At 35.1% G+C, this 22,648-nt stretch overlaps 1 protein-coding gene across 4 annotated transcripts in view; it reads right to left on the reverse strand.

The window, feature by feature from the left end:
• Positions 1 to 22,648, reverse strand: part of ADGRD1 (adhesion G protein-coupled receptor D1) — a 312,771-nt gene that overhangs the window by 53,201 nt on the left and 236,922 nt on the right. For all 4 annotated transcript variants that reach the window (XR_011921431.1, XM_072415722.1, XM_072415721.1 and 1 more), the window contains exon 21: positions 15,339 to 15,430. Coding sequence is in view for 3 of the 4 variants with exons in the window: in XM_072415722.1 (XP_072271823.1) it covers positions 15,339 to 15,430 (92 nt within the window). In the remaining variant the exon portion in view is untranslated. The remainder of the gene's footprint in view (positions 1 to 15,338; positions 15,431 to 22,648) is intronic.

A 22,648-nucleotide genomic window follows, 5' to 3' on the forward strand; every position in this document is an offset into this window, starting at 1 on the left:
GAGATAATATTGTAATCTGACTGCTTAGCATATATTATTGCTGATCTGCACAGCATGAGAGAGAGAGGGTCTGTAAAGTGATATGACCCACTCATTTCTCAGCTCCTGACTCCTAGTTAAGGGAACTATTCTTAGCATCTTGGAGACATCCTGATAATAAAAATCTCATTAGTATGCTTTGTATTTATGTACTGAAAGTTAATGGGAAAGTATTAGCATAATGAATCTGGCTCGGACTTCCACCAACAGCGTTGATGCTTAAAGGGAAACATCATTAAATAATAAATGAAACATACAGTAGTGGTTGTTGAATCACTTATCCTTTTAATTAGTTGATATTTTAAAAAGTACTGGGAAAAGTGTGCTCACTCCAGCATGGGCAAGTTGGGGGATATTTAAAATAATCTAAAATTTAAACAAAGTATACCTGTTATATTTTCTATCACATGTATTATAATTATGTATGATGTGATAAAAAAATCAAGTTATCTGGTCCAGTTAACAGCAAGAAAAAAATTAACAGAGAAAACCAAAGGTAGCGTCTGTCAACTGTCAGTGGTTCAGTTCATGTTTAAAAATAAGAATCTACTTGGTTGATATGGAAACACATTTACTTTTCCATCACTTTTTTTCTTCCTATAAATCAGCACAAATGACTTTCACTAATCCATCCTTCACACTCTCTATATTCCATCAATGTTTTACGTGTGTCAGAAATTGGCTTCAGGGTGACAAGACGTCCTTCCACAATGACAGCTTAAATTAGATGTTCAAACAAATATATGACGTTTATGGAAGATATATGAATCATAGTAATCTTAGCACAGTATTTTAATTAGCATTTGGTCTATCATGATATTCATAAGCACATTTAATCTTTAGTTAAGGCAAGATATCTATGGTAAAAGTTTAGATACTTGAAAAAAGCCCCCCAATGCTTTTTCATAACTACTAGATCCAGTCTTGTTTTTGATTGTAAACTAGTGAACTGTTTTCACATTTAGCTTTTTTACTTTTGGCAACCTAAATAATTATGTGATACTATGGTGTTTTCTGAGGTATGCCATATTTGCAGTTTAATTACTGAATACAGTTTTTTAAAACATATGTGAGTGTGATGGATTGTCCATTGATTTAACAATGTTAGTCCAATTTCTGTATATACTATAGTATGGATTACAGTTGTAGGATCTTCATCTTGTGAAGATATATTGTAAAATGATGATGTATGATATGATGATGGATGACCTATCCTCTTTCTCAATTAATATGCTTTGCTACACAAAAAACAGACATTATGTTAGGTGCATAAGCATTAGTTAAAACAGCCCACATTAGCAATTTAGGCAGTGCCCACAATGGAATAGGAACAGATGAGTGTACTTAAACCACCAGACAGGTAAGATTATATTTTTGCAAATGGGACATTACCTGTTCCTTCTGCAATAAAGGACCTGCCCAGTCGCAAATTTGTATTTCTTTAGTTAGGTTCTCCTTTAAGTTTTTGGTGTTTTTTTTAATCACAACATTGCACATGCTAGAGGTTATGGGAAAAATATTTGTAATATATGCATTTTTAAAGCTAAAGTATTTATGTAATACTATCATGTAAGCAAAAAAAAACTATGGTTGGATGTGACATAGCATCAGAAAAAATCCCTTTATCACAAGTCTGGTTCCAGAATATGGGTGGAAAACACTGCCAGCCAACAAAGCTCAATCTTTTTAATACCATCAGTCTTGAAAAAACTGATGGCATTCTGCATCTGAGACAGATTAAGTCATTTGTGACAGCAAGCATCCATAATTTGCCAAACCACCAAAAAAAGAGGCAGCCAGTCAGCAAATTTTTTCAGTGGAGCTGATCTTTTTCAAGTGTTCAAGTGTTTACTATGAAGGTTTTTCTGTATAAGAAGCACATACATGTTCTAAAAAAAAAGTAATCTGTTGTTCTGGGTTATTGACTTTTTAGTAGATAGTTAGGTAAATATGTCAGATAAACGTCCCCCAAAACAAATGATTGTGCTCATCTTGGGAAAGAATCTGATGTGTACAGTGGTCACCTGACATCATTCATGGATACCTTATGGTGGATCCATGAAAGACGATTAGGAATGGCCGCTATGCAAGAAAAGGGAGGAGAGCTTTCCCACTTGTCCTATTCCCTCCCCTCTCCTCTCTGTTGTTTTTTTTCTTATGTCACTGGAAACAGTTATAAAAGATCATTTCCAGTGACAAAAACGTGTAAAAGATAGCCTTGGTCCCAATTATTAGACACTGGGGCTTAACAAATAATTCATGACATTTTTACATGTACATTGCTGCATGTTTCAATGTTTTCCTGTCCTTTTTTTACTTTTTTTACTTCTGATGCATCAATTTCCCTTAGTTTTTCTGTTATGCATTTAAAGTAAAAAAAAAACAATATTAGTTTTAGGACAGGAGAACTTTGACACACAAAACAATTATAACCATAAAAATTCAAATTGCTTTGCTTTACCGGATTCTATTAGTGAAAAAATATAGCGTGTAAAATAATAAAAAGTATTGTTTTCTTCTTACCATTAAAAAGTCCTAAACGTAAAAATAGGAAAAAATCATTTTAAGGTTTTGCATTTTACACACTGTCCAAATTGCACATACCGTGATACTGCTATGCCAACATGAGATTTTACATATTATAGAAGGAAACTTTCCAAATTAGTCATCTGTCAAAAAAAAGTCACATAAATATATAAAGGGTGACATATGTATATATGTAAGGTTTTAGTTTAGTAGGGGCACAACCAAATCTATGCTCAGAATTTTAAATCAATTTAGTAGGCAAGTCTGACTAACTGAGACAATTATTTTTCAAATGGATGATGCATTTATATATACAAGATATACAAGTATGTAAAATGTGAAGGTTAGGTCAAAAAGTACTTAAAAATAAACATTGCATAACTTACAAAGTGTGCTTACTGAAAAATGCATTATGGCTCCTGTTAAAAGCATATCTGCCACAGAACAAGATCCATCTACTGAAGGGAAAGTAGAAAACACTTTTAAACAATATTTTAACCCAGTCACTAAAATGTCATGTAATCATCTTTAAGATGTTTTAAATTTACAGGCTAATTAAATTAAACCTACTGATCCTGTTCCTTACTCAGACACCTTCTGGTAAAGAGCAAAATTGCTCTGCCTCCCAATCAAAATCATGCGTTGTCACCAATATTAAATTTATTTTTATTTAAACACCAAATGATATTCAGATAAAGTTTTGAAGAGACCTGAAGCTGAACATCAAGCCTAGCCAAGACACTGACAAGGTATATAATAAGTCTTGGCTGTTCATTGCAATACCCTAAAGAGATATGCTAGGCAAACATACCAACACCAGATAGTTCTTTAAAAAACCTTGGAGGCTTTTACACAGAATATAATCTGACTGTGGTTCCACTTAGTTGTTTAGCACATTTTACAGAAAGTGTCTACCATGGTTTCTAAAGAATTGGCATTAACTATGCACAGTGCCGAATGACTACACAAATACCTTGCAAAAGGCCAAATTGCTCTAAATTGTTTTTATTATGCATGAATACAATGTTCTCCAAACATACATTGTGATAACCCTGTTTGTACATTTTTAGAAAGTTAATTGACTGAAGACAAACTATGCTAGACAAGCAAACCTATCTGAGCATATCAGTACAAGGGGAATAGTTTTTTTTTGAAATGAGACTACAGCAAAGAGGTAATTACTTAATTTATTGCTTTAAAAGGAATGGTTCAGTAGTATCAGTAATATTATGCAGGCATATATGTCCTAGAATATGTGTTTTGTTGATTGTTGAAATACAGAAATGGCATGTATCTCATGTCTCATAAATCTCAAAACTGCATACAAATATATGCAGGTCAGGCACCCAGTTAAAACACTTTTGTGATACTTTGGTGTACAAATTCTATACCAGAACTGATACATAAAAATTGGATCAATGTTCCCTATAGCAAAAGGGACTAAGCATGGGATAAGTTCAAAAAATCATCTCGATAATGTGCTTTCCAAATAGCGAATTTGGTTAAAGTGGAAGTAGACCCAAAAATGTCCCTTTTGCAATAAAATACCTGTACCTGTCTGATAACAATTTACAATAATTTAGTTGCATTCACCTGTCCTTTCTCAGGCAACGGTGCCACCATCTTTACTAAGTCTTTCTCCTAGAGTCAGATCATCGGCCATCTTGATGTAACATTCAGCCCTCACAGCTGCAGAAGATGCCAGAATGCCCCTCCATCTTTTTAGCAGATGAAGGCAGCAATCTCACAGGTAGCTGAATTTTGTTTCAGGAAAGCACATCACCTCACCCTTTCTGCAATAAAGACCTACATGGTTCTCTTTAGGCCCTCACTAAGGAAACTAGCCACTGCAAGTGGGACTAGATAAGCAGGCATTAGTAGCAGTCAGACTGTGGTGAGACCCCTGCACTCGGATGGTAAGATTCCACCACTCTGCTTTAGTTGCTTGTTATTGTCGGAGCTTTTTTGGTGGAGTTTATATTGCCAGTGGCCAATGATCTCATACTGATGTCTCCAGTATGTTGTGGGTATTGAGGTGTTTCTATTTACGTATGATTAGTCTTTATTCTGTTGGGCTAATCAGGTACCCAAATCAGATCAGCTGTGACTGATACATTTTTTATCAATTATAAGTTAGGTTTCACATTTTTTAATAGTAAGCTATTCAGTAAAGATGTGGCCTTGCCCTTTTAACCTACAAAATGATAGTGTTTATATAAGAGGGCATATGGGTCACTTTTGGTAATGGTTTATAACATGTTATTATGTCTGAATTTAATAATAATGTCATGAAAACTTCAAAACACCAGTACTGACATAGCCATCTGTATCTTACATCTATGTAAAAACTTCTTTACAGGTTCACCATTTTACAATGTTGTTTTCTTCTGTACCTGGTCATGGTTCGAAAGAACAGTGCTAAGCACATATCCTAATAGGGCATAATGTTAGGCTGTGTACACACAGAGACGTGCCCGACTGTTTATATTGGGCGAGAATCATCTGGCATGTGTACATAGCCTTGGTTTACCAAAAATGCTTGCCTGTTAAACCATCTCATGACTGTATGTTTTATAAGATGCATTGATTTCTAACATTATTGCTAATTTTACTTTTTTTGATAAATTATCGGTCTACCTACTACTACTGATTATGTGCTACCTACTGATTATGTGCGCACCCACATTCTTCATTCTTTAGTAGTAAAGTTCCTATTGGGTGACACATTTATCTTTATTAAAGTTCAAAGAAATATAGCATTTAAATCTAATCCTATGATCAAACAAAAGAACAGTGCACTTGTGCTTCATGGTTCCTAAAAAAGATATAGTAGAATGTATCAGCAAAGAAGAATTTCAAGGCACTTCCTTACAGTACTGATCTTGCAGATTCTGTTATCTGGACAACAAAAAAACTCTGCAATTGTGTTAGACATATAGTGCCTGTACAGCCAACATGCGGTAACATCAGACAAACCCCACGGCCTGTGGCAACACTGTGTAGGTTGAAGAAACTCAGTCCTTGATTTCATTGTATTGAATGAAAAGCCACACATGAACATGGTCCCTACTTCAGACAAATTGCATCCATTTGATAGACAAGACCTTTCAGCATTAGACATCAAAGAAAAGCTGTCTTGGAACAATGCAGGACCTCTCTTAAGCCCCTTAGTTCACAATAGCATTGGTATAGAGAAGGATCTTTTCCAGGAAATCAAACATAATACATTCAGACCAAATCAGTGTATTACTCTAAAGCTAAAAGTGCTTTTATTAACACCATGGAATGTATCCCCATTTTAACAACCCTTAAAAATGCCACTACAAAAGAGTAATCTAAATAAAGGTGAGGTGGAAGCCTATATGTATTTTAAAGTATATAATACTCTGGTCATAAAACAGCTGGACAAGAGGGTTGGTATTGTTATTAAGGACAAAATGGATTTTGTACAAGAGGCTCAATGTCTTATTTAAAAACACATATGAACCTCTGAAAGAGGTACCCACATTTTATTATAATCTGGCATCCTATTTTTATCATGTGCCCAGCTTTTATATGTGGACTTTCCTACAACCTACAACGGTGACAGAAGCTTCAAAAAGCCAATTGGTAGAGGTCTTGGAGCAATGATATTCAACAGTTAGAAGCACTTTTTCCATTTATTGTTGTTATCTAAGATATCATAATTCCTTACAGTTCATTTATTGATCCTTCATACTTTTTCTCAGTCCAAATGTATTTAATACCAGTTTTACAAATAATTTATCAGTACTGTATAAACTCAAATATAAACTGATCCAAATATAAACCAAGTTCTTTATTTTTACCTGAAAATAGAGGAAACCGGCTTTGACTCGAATATAAACCTAGGGCACAAAATGTGTCTGTCACTGCTAACATTCAAAACAGTAATCAATACAAGGTTAAAGTATGTGTATGCTTTTGATTTGTTTATGATGGGTCATTTGATGTTTTGTGCAAGGTTGTGGGCTACCAGTAGATAACGCTGTATCTTCATGTAACAATCTTAAATAATGTCCCTAATGGCAAGAGTTTGTTAAATAAGGACATAATCTGCGGGTGTGACCCAAGGAAACACAAAGAAACTTTTATTAATGCCAATTGGAAGGCAAAAATATCTATTTATACTTGAGTATATACAGTAATATACATTTATAAAGATCATTTTAATTTTGGTGATATCTTAATACCATTATTTTATCAAGAAAAAGGAAAATGGCAGAGCTCAAGTCCAAATTCATAATAGAAATGTCACTGCCTTAAATGAGTCACAATTGCTCAAAATTGATATGATTGAGAAACGGTTGGGCAAAATTAAGGTTGACAAAGCACCAGGACCCGATGGATTACTGAGCTGAGCTCAGTTATTTCCAATCTATTATTTTTAGTGACTCTTTAATTACTGTCATGTACCAATGGATTGGCGTAAGGCCAATGTGGTTCCTATCTTCAAAAAGGGAGCAAAGTCATTACCAGGGAACTACAGACTGGTAAGTTTAACATCCATAGTTGGAAAAGTCTTAGAAAAAAACACACAGAGGAGTTTCTGCTAGAAAATAATATTATAGGTGACAGTCAGCATGGCTTCAAGAAATACAAACACATTTACTCTCTATTTATAAGACGGTATGTAAACAGGTAGGCAGTGGAGTAGCAGTTGATATAGTGTACTTGGACTTTGCTAAAGCATTTGACACTGTACCCCACAGGCGGTTAATATGCAAGTTAGGGTCAATAGGTTTAGAAAAGTCATTCTGTAAAAAGGTAGAGAACTGGCTTAAAGATTGCATCCAGAGAGTAGTGATTAATGATTCATACTCTGAATGGTCTAAGGTTATTAGTGGTGTACCCCGGGGTTCAATGTTGAGACCTTTACTGTTTAACATCTTTATAAATGATAAAGAGTTTGGGTAAAAAAGTACCTGTGTTTGCAGATGACACCATTTAAGGTGGTCATCCTGTATCCTGGACACCATATGGTCATCCTGTATAAATGTATAAATGGTCCATATAGAGAACTGTCTTCCCAATTATTCATTTTAAGATCATTACAAAGAACAAGAGGGCACTCTTTGCCTCTCGAGGAAAAGAAGTTTAATCTCCAGATAAGGAAGGGATTCTTCACTATAAGGTCTGTGAAAATGTGGAATCGGCTCCCTCAGAAGGCAGTTTCAGCAACTACAGATTGCTTTAAGAAAAAGCTGGGTGTTTTTCTAGAAGCACAGATCATAACTGGGTATTAACCACCTGGGAAGTTAGCCCGCACCTGGTAAGGGGTAAGAAAACTTGCTACTATCAGTTACCCCGAACCCAGTGCGGGGTAGCTGAAAATATAAACAAGCATTACATTGCAATCCGATTGTCATACAACATTGTATGACAATCGGATTACAACTGAAAAAAATACTTACCTTGTCCCCGCAGCTCCTCCGGAGACGTCTTCTGTCTTCAGCCTTCATCCGGCGTGTGCAGTGACGATCTCCGGGGTTTCTCGGTGACGTCGCTGCAAGCGTTGGTGGGGGCGGAGGCGGGGCGGGAAATTCAAATCACTTTGTATTAAACTCAATATAAAAAAGCTGTATTGAGTCCAATACAAAGAAATCTTTATATAATATATATATATATATAATTGTATTATATATATATATTATATAATCTACTGTACAGTTACATTACATTATACACTATTTTTTTTAAAAAAATATTTTTTTCTTATAAAAATTTATAAAAAATTTTTTTTAAAGTTCATTATTACATTTATTAAATTTTGGAGTCATGCCTAAGAATTATAGCCTACAATCTAAAATAAATTTCCATGCAAAAATTTTTTTTTTTTTTCCTTTTCGCATGGAAGTTCGGAAAGAATTAGAACACCCTGCGTTCGCGTACGCGTCCCTCGGCTATTTCTGATGATGTCAGTGCATACGCCCGTCGACGGGGGTCGTAGCGGGAAATTCAAATATTTTGTATTGGATTCAATACAAAGTCCTGTATCCAATCCAATACAAAATAATACAAAATATATTTATGTGGTTTTGTCTATAGGTATGTGACATTGGACTCTGTTCTAAAATTTACCACACTAGGGAGGTGTTTTAGAAAAATATATTACTATACAGTATACCGAATTATTGCATTTTTAGTATTTTTTATTTATTTATGCATTCTTGTTTAAGCTGATTTTTGTGTATTTTATTTAGTTTTATTATTAAAGTTAATTTTTTTTTTTTTTTACATGATCGTGTGTTTCAAACTTTATTATATTCAGGATATCTACTAGAACCCTGTTCGGACATATTTCTGTAACTTACCGGTCTACAATTTAAAAAAAAAAAATTTCATGAAAAACAGTGTACCGCTTTTGGTACAGAAATCCAGACATCAGTGAAACGCCCAGGTGGTTAAAGCTTTAAAGTAAAAATAACAGTGACCATTGATCCAGGGAACATGTGGTTGCCTTTCCCTGGACCAACTATGTCCAAAGGATTTTATATCCGGGATATGTTTGCTTCCCTAGTTTTTAAACTTGATGGAAATATGTCTTTTTTCAACCTGACTTACTATATAACTATTATTGTACTTTTTAGATTAAACTAAAGAATTGTATTATTGTTAATATCATATTGCTGCTTTTCGCAGATGCATTTTACTATTATATTGATATATATTGATTTTTACTATTATGTTAGACTGTATTTTACTCTATTTACAGTTAGAAAGTTGTCAGAAGTAGGTTTTGAAGGTTAAAGGAGAGGGAAGAGTATTCGCCAAATTAGCCATTTTCATCAAAAATGATTTTTAGGTACTTGTAACACATGCACGAAAACATACCTGACAGGTAGCAAAAAACATTATCAAAGTTGACAAAGGTTAACAAGTCAGGGCGGGGTGTTTTCTGCATATAAATGGGGTTATATCCATAGGAAGAGGAGGAGTATAAAGAGAAGAGTATGGTTTCAAGGACTTGGTGAATGACAAGGAGAGGAATGGGGGCAATATAGTTACTATGGAAGAAATTAAGAACAAGCGGTCTGAAAAACAAGAAGCAAATCAAGAAAGGGCAGTCTCTTTAATACCGATAGAGTATAGGGTCTGCAGTAGAAGATAAAAGATAAGATGAAGGAGATGAATCCAGGAGGATAGAATTGCTGTCTTGTGACTTGCCTCTGAGCAGGACTGTCAGGGACTCCTCAGACAGGTAGCACGGTATCACTGACACCATGTCTTCACCAGGGCACCCCGCGAGGGCCCTAGAGGCCACTGGGCTCTTTGCTGCAGGGTGTCACCAGGTTGTGGCCTCAATGTAGAGAGAGGCAGCAGCTGACGCTGTCTGGGTCCAAAGGGTCTGAGCAGGCGGCAGGCAAACCTAGTCAGTGTTCAAGCAAAGGGTCAGGGCAGACGGCAGGCAAATGTAGTCAGAGAAAGATAATGGAGATGAAATAGTGGAGAAAGATAATTAGAGAACAGTTAACCTCACCTAAACTAACAGGGCTAAAGGAGGCGAGGGAGAACTTACAGGTGGATGGGGTGAATAGTGTGGGAAGTTGCACAGTAAGCAAATATTTCACATCTGATTGTTAACACATAAAATGGAGATTGTTGGACTGGCACATAGGAAAGACCCCTGTGCTCCATGTGTGCTAATGGTTTACCCTAATCAACCAATTTCACAACTGGAAGCAGAATTTGCCACATACAAAGCAAAGTACAAAAAATAAAATTTCATTGAGCATAGAAAAAGGGAAATGGGAAAAAATCTAGGACTGCAAACTAGAGAAACATTTTAATACAACCATTTGGAAAAAAGTTTTGTAAGTATGTATTCAAGTTTCCTCGATATTTTAAATATATAAAAGTATTTCTGCTTTACACTGAATCTTTGTTAAGAATTTGTTCACTTCTGTGTTTAGGGGCATTTATTACACTATACATTACACTGTTAACCAGAAAGAGCCACCATCAACCTTGCTGCATTTGCATAGATCCTTTTGGCTGCTAGGGGATTCTTTCATATAATCATCTGAAATTTGTCCAGCAGACTTGCAATAAAATATAGTATGGTAAGCATTAGGTAACATAATGCCTTTGTATTTGTAGTGACAGAGCTGACACTTGGGCGGTTTTGTGTCTGTTAGCCACAGGTAATAATCACCTTTCCTTTGATCCCTGCACTCAATTAACCAAGACTGCTTGCACATCTTACTCCAAAAATAAAACATAGGAGGAAGACATTGATGCTATTATGTCAACCTTTAATGTCAGGGAAGACTGGCTGTGTCTCCCAGCTGTTTCTAGAGTAAATGGTTTGTAAAATAAAGGTGTTTCATCAGCAAGTCTGCAGCCTTTGGGGACAGAGCTGAAAAGAAAGAACAGGTTACTGAAGTTGCTGAAATGAAGTCACTCTTGACAGTTGCTCAGTGAAATATTCCACAGTAAGAGAATAGAGAGGATGATAATTGACTCAGGGAACCTTTTACCAAGACATTCTGTTTAAACACAAGTAAGGTTTTAATTGGGAAATTATTGTGCATTTAAACATGCTACAATGTTTGAACTGTACTTCATACAGTACTGTACTTCATGAAAACAATAAAACATTTCAAGCAGACAGATTGTTTATTGCAGAAGAGACTGGTGTTGTCCCTTCTCTAATACACACCTATTTGCCTGTTTGCAATCTTAGTAAAAGGTACACTGAGATACACATGCACAGCTTAGTATACAATGCCCCGGGTTCCCAACATAGCCTTGTCTGCTGCAAACATGAATAGGAGTTATGTTTCTGGCGTTGCTAATCTAGATGGCTAAAGATTCCAAACCAGGAATAGGACCAGGTAAAGATGGCAGAACATGAGATGTCTGTTTAAATAATTGTACTCAGCCAGGTAAGTTTACTTTAACTGCGATGTCCCTCCTCCAATAAGAAGCCTGTTTCCTTGAAATTTTTTATGTTTTACCATTGGTAGTGTAAATATATTGCATCATACAATCTACGGCAAGTACATCTGAGGCAGTCATTGGGTCTGATTTATTAAAGCTTTCCAAGACTAGAGAAGCATTTGTCATACAGGAACAAATTATCTTTAAGGTCCATTCCAGGATTTCTGGATCACCCATAATAGTCCTGTCTTGGAAAGTTTTAAAAAACCAGGCCCACTGATCTGTCGGTGCCTGTAGTGTGAACCCTAAGGCAGTGCTTCTCCTGACTGCTAGACTCATGATATTTGGAGTGAGATTTAAAGATGTCACTATTGTGATATTTACAGTTCTCTTTGCTGTAAAAGAAGCTTATATGCCCAAAGTATACAGATTTTCTTGCTTCTGATTAATTAATTTTGTTGGTTTCTGTTTCTTATGTCTGTTTCTTATGTCTATGCTGTTTTTTTGTAATCCAGGGAGAGAAAGTATGAACAATGCAATTCTTTTTTACAGTTTTTCAAGTGATTTTTTTATTAGAGTTTTATTCAGGTTTTGCTCAGGCACTACATTGCCAAGAAGGAATTTTTACAGGTAATTATATGGAAACAATCGGGGTTATTTTGATGAATTGGAACAGAACATGGGTACTATTGCACACAACAAATAAAATGGTTGCTAAAATGTACTAGAAAAAAGCAAGCGGAAGATTTGTAAATGCATATTACTTATAATTTCTAAGGGCTTTCTGAAGTACTGTGGTGTATTGGGGACACCACTAAGTCATTAAAAACTTATCTATGACCTGTTTTCCACACAGAACTCCATGATACTTCACAAACCATGGCCAATATAGTGAGAATATAGAAAGAAATGTTTTTTCAGGATTTTATGAATAAAAAACTTAGTAGGAGCACCAGACAGACAGAACCACATGTCATAGAGGTTCATGATATAAGGAGTTGACATTATTACTCCTGACATGTTCTATATGTCGTGTGTTCCACTTACTGAAATTTCCTGCAAATGCTATGTATTTGTAATGTCTGATGTGTGTGTATATACAAGCCATATTGTTTCCATACCCTAAAGCCCAAACCCTAATCCAACCAATGCTGTAAAGAAAACGTATTTAATCATAGTCATAACAGGTCATGCTCGATCCTGATTTTGACCAGGCAACATATTCTTATCATATTTACACCTAAATCTTCAAACACAAATCATCCCTTAAAATTTCCTGTTTCTCTCAAGTCTGCCCATTAAAGCTTTACCTTGGCATATTTTATTTAAGAAGCATATTGTCAAACTGCTTCTAAATAAGCTATTGCTGCTTCATGATCAGGGCAATATTGACACAGTCAAAAACAGTGCAGCCCCAACACCAAGCATGGCTTCCTACAGTACTTGGATCTGCCCCCAAACCAACAATCTAAAAATTAAATGGGAAGCAGTTCAAGTAGATGTAAAGCAAGTGCTTCTGTTCCCAAAATTGTGTTAGAATGTGTATTTTCATTATTCTCCTTGGAGAGGTATATTGCTGTGCTGTATAAACCCTGTACTGTCATCTTTGTTCAGCATAGTCTGTGAATAGGCATGTGCAGTAAAACAAAAAAATTCTAAGGCTTTATGTATCAGGACATACAGTATTAAAAAAAAAAAATTGGGTAGGTTCTAAATTTGTTTTAACCTCAGTTGTAAAGCAAAACACAACAGATTCTACTTTGCCAATTTAACTTAGTGAAAATGTAGAAGCCATGTGTAAAAAACAAAGTACAGCCCATGATATAACATCTTGAAGTAATTGTTTTCCATATTACTTTTTCAGTCTCTCAAATGTTGCAAAGTGCTCATGTCCAGTGGCTGAAAAACAAGCCCACATCACCCCCGATTTGTGCTGATATGCTGTTTGGTTTTGGTGGACATGGACATGATGGCCAAACACCTCCACTTTGGCCTTATCTTTCCATAGAAAGGTCATTTCCCAGAAGTTTTGTAGTTTGTTCAGATGCAACAAACCTAGGCCATGCTACCATGCCTTTTTTTAGAGAGTAAAGGCTTTCTTCTGGCAACCCTTCTATACAATGTATACTTGTCTAGCCTTTTACTAATTGTTCTGTCACAAATGTTTACATTTACCATGCTAATAGAAGCATATAGGGTATAGAATATAGATCATTTTTCCAATTTCTCTGAGCACCATGACCTTGGAGTCAATATGCAGGACAACCACTGCAATCAATGCTTTACATTTGTGAATCACTGTCTAACTGTAGAATGATGGACTTCCAATAGTATGGGAGTGGCTTTATAAGCATTTATAGATTGATGAGCAGCAATAATTGCTTCCCTAGGGTATGATGTTAACACATACCAGAATACTCCAGACCAACAAACTGGCATACTTTATAATGATCAATTAGTCACACGCATTTAATTAGCAGTTCCTGGCTGCTTCTCCCCCCCCCCCCCTAATTTCTGGAAGTGGTAAGAGTGGATAGATGTGTATTTTCTTTTTTACATGACTATATACATTTTTCTGTATTGTTCCTTTGAGTTCTCCATGTTATTTCTTACTTATATTTATTGCCCTATTTTTTAAATTTTTGTGATTTGTGAACATTTTTTAAAGTGGTACATGTATTACACATTTAAAGAACATGGCAAATTTGCTGTCAAAGGAATGTAGATACCAGTTAATAAGCAGGGCACAACATAAGAAATAATTTACATCAACATAACTGCTTTGTAAACCTCATAAAGATGCCATCAATATAGAAAAAAATATTTTGTGTCACTATTATCCGCAATCAAAATGAATCAAATAAATAAGGATAGAATACTGCATATTGTGTGTGGCATATCACACTTTGTCCTCCCTGCTACTTCTGCTATTTTACTGTATGCTGTGCTATTGCTTAGCTGTCAGCAGGAACTTTTATTCAACAGAGCTTGCTTTTCACCAATGGACTAAATAAAGTGATGGTTGAATGAGACCATTTTTGATAAAGCTGGTAGGTAAAGGTCAAGTTATAGCATTCACAGGCTACCAACAAAGCTTAAATTATATTGTCCTCTATTACAAGTGCACACTGGGTTAAAATGTTAAAAGATAGGACATTTATTGTCCTTGGAAATTGAAAAGCTGCAAAAAATGTGATTTACTAATTTTATAGTGATAATAGTGTCAATCAGTATAGATCAACAACTTGTTAGAAAACAGATTATCAGAAAACAAAATCACCTGGTCAGATACACAGAGGATAATCCCTAATCTCACCCTAGAGGGTCCACTGTATATCCTCTACCTCCAAGCACTGCAGTTTCCAAGACAACATATGTATAGGTAGTGATGGACAGAATTTTATTTGTAGCACTCCAAACTGAATAGAAACTCTGAGTATTATATTGTGGCTTGCATTTATTAACAGATGTATATGAATCCAAAACAAAATATGGGAATTACAGCCTGCTGTGCATGTTAAGTGTGAATTTTAACAGGGTTATACAAAAGGTTTAACTTGGAAATGACCCAAAAATACTTCTTTTTTTTTGTATTAATTTATTTTTTAACCTAATTCTGTCTCTGTGGAATCCAGAGACTTACTCAACAAAAAATTAATGTATAGCACTTTACTAATTATTGATGTTGCATTTGTTCACTTTTGAACAAACTTTTGAAGATGGAAGTGACTACAGCATCATCCCAGTTAAAATGGCTAGTAAATAACAAAAATGCTGTTATTATTCATTGTATAGGTTCACTAAAACATTTGTCTTCATCAGAATTATAATCTCCGTGTCCACCCGAAGTTTGCATGCACAATATCACTTACTTGAATGCATTGGCATCTCTGTGGACTTTGTAGTTGTCAGCACTAATTCTGGATATGATTCTGGTCACTGCAATGAGTATACCAATATTCACCTGGTAAAAGAGGGAAATAAGCATACTAATTACTGTTACATTTCTTAGTAACATAGTGTATAGTACATTATGATAGGAAACAAAGTATTAAATAGTTTTCATGACACTCTGGGGTTTATTTACTGATGTAATAAAGAATGTTAACTGGAAAAAAACAAAAGTAACACTTTGTGCAGGGAATGAAAAAACAATTGAATTTTAGGCAACGCTATTGAAAACAAAATGCCACCGTTTAGCTGTAATAAGCACTGTAATTGCTTGTCAACTCAGATTTTTGTTTGAATTGGAGCAGTTGTTTTTACCATAGATGTCAAAGGCATCTTGGAAGTCAGAAACACTTCCAAACTTAGCTTCTGGTACATCTGTGCAATCTCACTAAAGCATATAAGTGAGATATATGGCTTGAACTCTGCACTGGCCTCGCACACAATGTAACACTACAACTAAAATGTTTTGCACCACTCTGATGCAGTGGTTGAAATATGTTAGTTTTTTTTGTGTGCAAAGTCCCATGCAATTCAGCCCAATGTCATATATTGTTTGTGAAAGTCTAGCTTTCTCATTGTTACCATGATAAACAGAAAGTGTGAATCTTCAGGGCAGGGACACAAAGAAAATAAAGAAAAATCATCACAGAGGTGTAATGCCAAAAAATTAGGAACCTGGCAGAGTTTCCACCTTTCCAAAATAAAAAAATAGTAAAAGATAATGACCGAAAAAACTTAAGTGTTCTGCTGAAATCTGATACATTTTGTGATATAATGTCATTTGAAGCCAGAATAACCTTGAAAAACACTAGAGACATCTTCAAAACTTCTCCGTTATTGAAGTTACAAAGCAGCTCTCACTGTCTTTGCTATCTTTAAATCAGAGGGAGAATAGAAGTATGTTGGATTTCGGTGAATATCAAGAAGAAATGCTTCCAAGAATATAAAGAAAACAAGTACAAAAGTACAATCAATTTAAACTTTCTACCAGCAAAGATATCTAATATGGGATTTCTATCTTCACTACAATGCAGCTATTGAAACCTGAAGAAGGAATATTTAAAGCTGCATACATGTGCTCAAATCACTTTCAGGTTGTAATATGTAACCATCAGTCTAGTAAATGCAATGTTTACAAGACTTTAAATAATGCAGAGAACTCTTTAAAGTTTAACTGGCTTTAAATGGATAGCTATTTCCTACTTCTAGTTCCCTGGCTTTCACCATATATGTAATCGTTAATTCCTTAATCTATCACTACAGGAGATGAACCAAATGTTGCTTTCTGCTTTTTTTATATTTCTGATGAGACAATCTGCATGTTTGAGGGGGGAGAAGTGTAGTTTTCTTTTTCTATTATAAATTGTATCTCTGTTAAATAATTATATATAATATAATTATATATATTGCAAGAAAATGCAAATAATATATATTTCTTGCATGTGATTGTATAGCAGAATTAATTTTTGCAGGCGGACAGCCCAAAATCCTTTATTAAGTTAACCTCTTAAATATATTACCCCCTGCAATATGTTACATTTTTGTTTAAGGGATTTAGATGTGCTTTAAATTATGTTTTTGCTTTAGCAATGAACACATTTGTGTGTGTGTGTATGTGTGTGTGTGTGTGTGTGTGTGCGTGTGTGTGTGTATGTATGTTCCACCATCACTTGAAAACGCATTTCAACCGAACTGGCTATACATATGACTGAGAGTCATGTGAGTGCACCAGTCATCTTTGTACTTTGTACTTTGTATTTTTTTTTCCTGTATAATATAGGATTTCAATAAATAAATACCTGGCAACTCAGCTAGTAATCAGCTAGTTATTATATAAAATAACTACATTTCATGTTTGGAGTGTCCAGTCACATCAATCTTTGTCAGGTTATGCCCTAGAAGTGGATTAGGTATGTTTTGCTTGTTTCTAAACAACCATTTCTGACCACCTTCTTGTGTTCTAGCTGTGGTATACATCATTGATTGATGATATATTGAAGGCAAGTTCAACATGAAGAGTGCAAAGTGAGTCAGCCGCAGAGACGGAATTAGTCAACAAAAATGATTAATTTGGATGAATCCTGAACTCAATAAGATAAAGTTAATTAATAAGGCTCCTGTAATAAGAAACATGTCATTGCTGTATCAGATAAGGGATAAAAAACAAACCCCCGGAGGAGCAAATTGGTCTTGTTTTGAACTATAACATGTGACATGTAATGTCTAAAATCAATTGTTTGTGCTTTGGAGGTAATTCTAAAACTGGCAATGTGTGAATAGTTGTACTTCCAAAATCTTACAGTAAATGGAAAAAATATATGAATAAAATAAAAAACAGAAGATCACCATGACTCCTTATGACACATACCTAAACAACAAACAAAACCACATTTATATTAATTATTGAATACAGTAACTAATATACTGGAAACACCAAAAAATAATTCTCCCTTGTTAATAAGAAGCAAATGAACTTCAATTAGTCTAGGGACATTACGCCAGAAAAGCACGGCTGCACTACCCAATTACTTTGGGTTCCCTCAATACTATATATGAAACATGCCAATTGCTGCGGTAATGAAGGTAGTATAAAACACTTCTATGCAATTTACTGTTCAGGAATAATTAAACTACTGTAATGCTTTTGTGTATCAGTAAGTAAGCCTTGATCCTCTTCACAAAACTACAAAAAATATAATAAATATAAATGTAAATTTGAAATCAGTTAAACACAGTAAAGACTGAAAAGAAAAAGAAAATTCATAAGTTGCAACTCTTAAAAAATCTATAAACGGTTCCTACTGGAAGAAATTCCAGGAAACAGCAGCATACAGAACACTATTTAACCCTGGAAAGGTAAAAATCAGATCCTATGAGTAGCCTGGAACCTAACAATTTCTTTTTGTGGGACAATGTGAGTTAATGTAGCAAGCCCCTTTCCCCCTTCAACCCTGGTCTTTCCCTAACTGCACCCCCCCCCCCAGTATATGGTTTCTGTATCCATTAGAAAAATGTAATTCCCACTACCTTTTTTTGTGTATAGTTTGTTTGTTATCAGTGTATAGTTTGTTTGTCAGTTATACTGCTGTCTTCCATAGACGCAATGATCAAACAGCGCAGAGCCACTCCTCCTCTACGTTGAACCATGCCAGGGGTAATTTAAGTGGGTGGTGGGCTGAAAGGAGAAATAAGAGCCTGGAGTTGGGTATAATTTAATAGCTTCAGTGCCAGGAGCTATCAATGATGCTTTCCCTATTCGAGCATACAGATGCAATTACTGGAATGGCAAAAAAAGCAGTGGAAAATCTATATACGTACTAAATACCTACTCTATATAGTGTAGGAATACATCATCTTTCTCCCCATTCAATGTGATTTGAGACGGCCAATGGAAAGACCTAGAATGAACATTCAGTGGTATCTTTTGAACACTCCTTCTTTTCAGTAATTGTTTGCAGTGAGTGATAATGTTAAGTGTAATCTGCAGAACAGTGCGGATTTTAGACAGACAGAATCATTTTGGTGTCATTACAGTTACATTTAATACCTACCTCCAACCAAACATTTTCCTTAGCAATGCATAAATAATATAGGTTATATAAATATTAAATAGGTTATATCTCCTATTAATGTTTTGTTTTGTTTCCCATGCCCTACGTTTTGTGTCACTGAAGATTTGCAAACGAAAAATTCCTGCAATACATACAATAGGAGAAATAAAGCCACTTGTTCTAGTAGAAAAGTATAGAACTGTATTTTACTGCTGCCTGTGTACCTATTAGACAGATTGCTTCACAATTTCTGTCCAGTTGACTGGTGTCAGACAGAATAGGAAGTTACATGACATTTGCTCTGTGGGGATACAGAAAGCTCGTAAAATCTGACAGATAAATCTCATCAATGGCAGAAAAGACCACATTTAAAAATACAACTTTATTCTGCCTCACTATAGTTACACTTAAAGCTGAAGCTTGTTTAGCCTGCATTCTTTATCTTTGATCTGGAGATGTTATTACTGGGTCTCTTTGTGTCTCAAGCAGTTGGTTGGGGCCGGCAGAGTGCTACACAAAGCTTACTGAAAACAATAAAGCATTTACGTTAGTACTTATCTCAAGAGTCATCAACCCAGATACAAGCAATTGGCTGGCTATTGGATTAAGTTATTTAAATGTCAAAATGTCTTTATAAATTAGTCCGAAGGAGTGGGCATTTCTAGGGACGATGCATGTATATTTAAACCGACCTAGGTGTTATATTTATGTGATGCTGAGCCTCCATAATAAAAAAAGAACTCAAATCCAATTGATTTAATATTATTATTATAATATTATTATTATTATATAATATATATATATATATATATATATATATATATATATAATCCAATTGATGAAAGGGCTGGCCAGAGACAATCAGACTAGAGATAGAAGTGTTTGATGATGCAGAACATCCTTCAGGCAGACAAAGTTGTGTTTGACTTGCTGCTGCTTCAAATACACATGGTGAGAAATTCACTATTTTAAGTCAGAATAGGAGAATTCAATAAAGGAGAGGGGTGGGTAAGGGTAGAACATAATTTTAATGTATATAACACTGTCCATTTTAAACAGGGAAGTCGCATTAGACAGCACTAAAAACCTGGTGGTTTGCTGCTTTACTGATGTGTGCCCTTATCTGCCCTAATGCACCTAATCTGGGCATTTTATTTAGAAATCCTCCTGAAAGCACTGGCATCAGCAATGAAAAGTCAATTTAGTATTACTGTGGTGTTAACAAGAGAATTTTGTTGGACCGTTGAAATTAATTGGCAGTTTTATTCATTGTTGGACAATAACCCGTGGACTCTTGAATCCATTGGCTCAGTGCTGCTGTCCTGACAGGTATTCTCTACTTTTCTCAAATAAAAGTAAAGCAAAGTAAAAGTAGTTCTTGCTTTCGGTTTCTTAGTGGTAAGATTTCCTATCACATTTAGCCCTGGCAACAGTACAGGAAACAAAAGAAAATCTATTAAATAAAATCCCACAAAGCTGCAACAACTCAAGAGGTTTTGACCCTTCTTCACCCTAACCAAAACAGGAAGAAAGGACATTTTGGCTGTTGTTTCTTTTTTGCAGATATATCCTGTGTATAATTTCCACCCACTTCTCAATAAGTAAGTTATTCATCCAAACACATTAGGTTTCAATAAAAAATTTAAAAATTGTAATTACCAGGATGCTTTATCTATCTAAAAACAATTTAGATGTGAAAGCAGAGTTGCAGTTATTTCCACTGTTATATAAAATATAATTCAATTTATATTGTGCAAGTACAAAATTCTCAGTTTATTATTCAGATCTTCTGATGCTAACACCTCTAGTCTAATTCTTATTTAGAATAATGCACGGTAAAATTGTGTTTTATATTGTTTATTAAAGTAGACCACATACTATTTATTTTTAAAAAAGCACAACAATACAAAGCCCATTTTAAGGTGGCAGGTGTACAATATAGAAAGTCTATCCTATACCTTAGTGTATTATATAGGCACTGCCATGTGGACAGTGTTATATGAAAGATTGTTTTCACTGTCAATTTAATACAGTTTTAATTCTCAGTAATATAGTGTATTTTATTTTCAAGTTTTGAAAATTCCTAGGAGCAATGATAATATAGCCAGCTATGTATCAAATGTCTATTGTAATATTATTATGGATTGGACATCTTTGCTGCTGCTTTGTGCTGCTGTCATAAAGTTACATTTAGTGAAGTCATAAAGCAGTCCATTGAGTCATAGCACTACAGGGTTGTACCTCCTGTGCTAACAATGTGCCTGCACAAGCACAGATACAATTAAAATAAGCTGAGGTTTTTCGATTTATTGTGCTGTCATCAGTGTCAAAAAATAATTGATAACAATTAACAAAGGATAACAAACTGATTGGAAGATGGGCTACACATTTAGTAAGACACTATAGATGAACTGGGTAACTTGGTTGAGCTGTGAGTGCTGCTTTCACTGCACTGGCACACCCCTTGCTTCTGATCGGCCACTGGTCACAGAGACTGTCAGATACTGTGGCTTTGAACAGTTTGTTCAATCAGTTCAGCTAAAGATTAGCAAGAAATGGACCATGCAACAGGACAATGAACTAAAGAAACAATTGCCAAGTGAAAGTCTGGAATGGAGATCAGCAGCACTGAGATGCATTAACAGAGAATATTTTATAGGAAATGTGGGGTAATCATTTATCAACAGAATATAACACAACTTTAGAAAAATCAATGTTAATGTAAAAACTATAATTAACTAATAAAACTGATTTATTTTTACAAAACACTAGCATAACACTGTTTGCCGTTATATTAGTCTCCTGCAATGTCCTCTGATCATGGGTACAGAAGGGGGGAGCACAAATATGAATCCATCATTGTAACTTCCGATCCATTAGCAGGCTGTGGGGGATTCTTATATTGCTTTATTGCAGTGTAGAGTACAGAGGGGTAAAGGACTAGACTCTTGTATCTGGCAGGGTGGCTGGGCTGCCAGGTTCAAAATCTGGCTTAAGAGAACTCCAAAATCTTTTTGCAGGTCAAACAACCCATATTAGCTGTTTAGTGTCTCTTTAAAGCAAGGAAATGTAAATCATGACCATCTTTCTGTCACAAGTTCATGGTTTGCAAGCCTTTTGACAAGTGTGCGGTATATGTTTGTAAAAAAGGGAATAAACCTGGGCAGTATTCATTGTGAAAATTGAAAATCATGGCCAAATGTGTATGGAAAGTATTATTTCCTGAAATGTGCCAGGCATACTATATCATAAATAGTAGGGGAGAACTTTAGGCTTTCTGAGGATAATTCAAACTGAAATAAATATGTTCAAACTGAATCTATAGGATCAGTAACTATGGGCCACCCAGAAGTCTCGTTATTCAAGCTATTACTAAAACAATATTTATTATATTCTGCCCTGATCATCTCTGACGGGTCTTTATAACCTAAAAAACATGAAAAGTCTTTGTCTTCAGTAAAAGTATACTACCGCAGATATTGTGGTGCTGCTTGATAAAAATAAGCTTATTTTCTATGCTGTTTACTAATTGAAATAGCTTTGCATGCATCACTATGGAAACACTAGTCAGATGGTCTCCAGTGGCATATAATTGGGTAATCCATGGTAACACGCTGATACCCAGATATTGCTTTCCTTCCACAATAGCTTCTATTATCTCAGAAATAGGGATGACACAT

This window comes from Pyxicephalus adspersus, chromosome 6 (genome assembly GCF_032062135.1).
Source record: "Pyxicephalus adspersus chromosome 6, UCB_Pads_2.0, whole genome shotgun sequence".
In the NCBI taxonomy this organism is placed as follows: Eukaryota; Metazoa; Chordata; class Amphibia; order Anura; family Pyxicephalidae; genus Pyxicephalus; species Pyxicephalus adspersus.